Source organism: Sinocyclocheilus grahami, unplaced genomic scaffold (genome assembly GCF_001515645.1).
Source record: "Sinocyclocheilus grahami isolate Dianchi unplaced genomic scaffold, SAMN03320097.WGS_v1.1 scaffold1110.1, whole genome shotgun sequence".
NCBI classification, from domain to species: domain Eukaryota; kingdom Metazoa; phylum Chordata; class Actinopteri; order Cypriniformes; family Cyprinidae; genus Sinocyclocheilus; species Sinocyclocheilus grahami.
The window spans coordinates 309,094-310,560 of NW_015506289.1; the positions used below are offsets into that span (position 1 = coordinate 309,094).

Below are 1,467 nucleotides of genomic sequence, written 5' to 3' on the forward strand. Positions count from 1 at the left end.
AAGTGTCTTAACAATGTTTGAATAAGAGACAGTGTTATTTTAACATCACTGAGATATTTTTCCGTTTTCATTCATATTTTGAATTTGTATTTTTTCCGTTTTCATTTTAATTTTAGTTAAAGTTTTAGTAATTTTGTTGTTTTTGCCATTTTTATTTAATTTTTAATGTCTATAGTTTTTATTCATTTTCATTTCAGTTTTAGTTATTTTAGTGCATCAAATTAAATTAAATGAAAATGTGAAAAGTTGCCTTCGCAACTACATGAAAACATTTACAATATTTTATTTTAGTTAATATTTATTTAATTTTTATGGTTTTAATTTTAGTTAATATAACACTAATAAGATAAAGAATATTAAATAAGAAACACACATCATCTTTGAAATGATTTCCTGTTCGTTAAATTCATGAATCTATTGTATTTTTTCCCTTTTTATTTGTATTTGTATTAAATATCTGTATTTTCTACTATTTTTTTTCTGTCTCTTTCATTACTGATTTTATTTGGTTTTTAATTATTTGTTTAATTTGTTCAATTTTGCATGGATTTCTCACTGTACACAGCCGAGTTGCAGTTGCATCGATATATGCACGTACAGTTTTTGTCGTACTACAAAATGCTGCAATGTCAAGTACTAAAATTGCACTGAAATTAAATGGAGAGAGAGGGATGGATCTTGATGAAAAACTCTTTTATTTAATAATATAAATACCTGCAACAAGACTGATTAAAACTATCGTCTCACAGCAGCTTTAGTGCAGCGATCATGACAAAAACACCACGATATGCAGCCAAAGACAAGCAGGGCGAGCATATAAAGTGCTCACATTATAAATGGATTGTGTAAATGCCACAGTGTGTGTGTGTGTGTTACTGCTGTTTGAGGAAGAGCGCCGCTCCGCTCTGGATCCATGTGTCATGATCTCCAGCACACGGCAGCTGCACGCTTGTCACCACACGCTGACGCTCGGCGCTGCTGTACACAGGCAGGGAGATGCACTCGTCCGGAGAATAACTTCCCACGGCACTCTGAAACACACACACACACACACACTCTATAACGCACAGCCTTCACTGAAAACATCAGAGGAGAAAGTGTGTGTGTGTGTGTGTTACCTGCGGGATCCAGGCCATGTAACACGCAGGGACGGCAGACACACTGGGAGAGTCATGATGGCTCTCAGCCAGATGATTTCCATCAAAAGCACAACCTTCCAACTGCAAGCCGCCAACCTACAGACAGAGAGAGTTCAGTTAACACGGACCGGCAGAGTTCAGTTCAATCCTGTTAAACATGAGCTTCTGTACCTTCACTTGTAGTTTAGCTTCAGCAATCTGACCCCTCCAGGACGTGACAAACTTCAGACTGTCCATAGAGCAGCTCATCAACCTAACAGAAAGACAGAAAGACCACATCAAAACAAAGCATTTCATTCCCCCCCCCCCCCCCCCCCCCCCCCCCCCC

At 37.7% G+C, this 1,467-nt stretch overlaps 1 protein-coding gene across 1 annotated transcript in view; it reads right to left on the minus strand.

The window, feature by feature from the left end:
* Positions 1–695: 695 nt before the first annotated feature.
* Positions 696–1,467, minus strand: part of LOC107566891 (cytoplasmic dynein 2 heavy chain 1-like) — a gene marked incomplete at its 5' end in the record, with an annotated part of 69,802 nt that continues 69,030 nt past the window's right edge. The window contains 2 exons of the mRNA XM_016252453.1: positions 696–1,031; positions 1,119–1,235. Coding sequence (XP_016107939.1) covers positions 873–1,031; positions 1,119–1,235 — 276 coding nt within the window. The remainder of the gene's footprint in view (positions 1,032–1,118; positions 1,236–1,467) is intronic.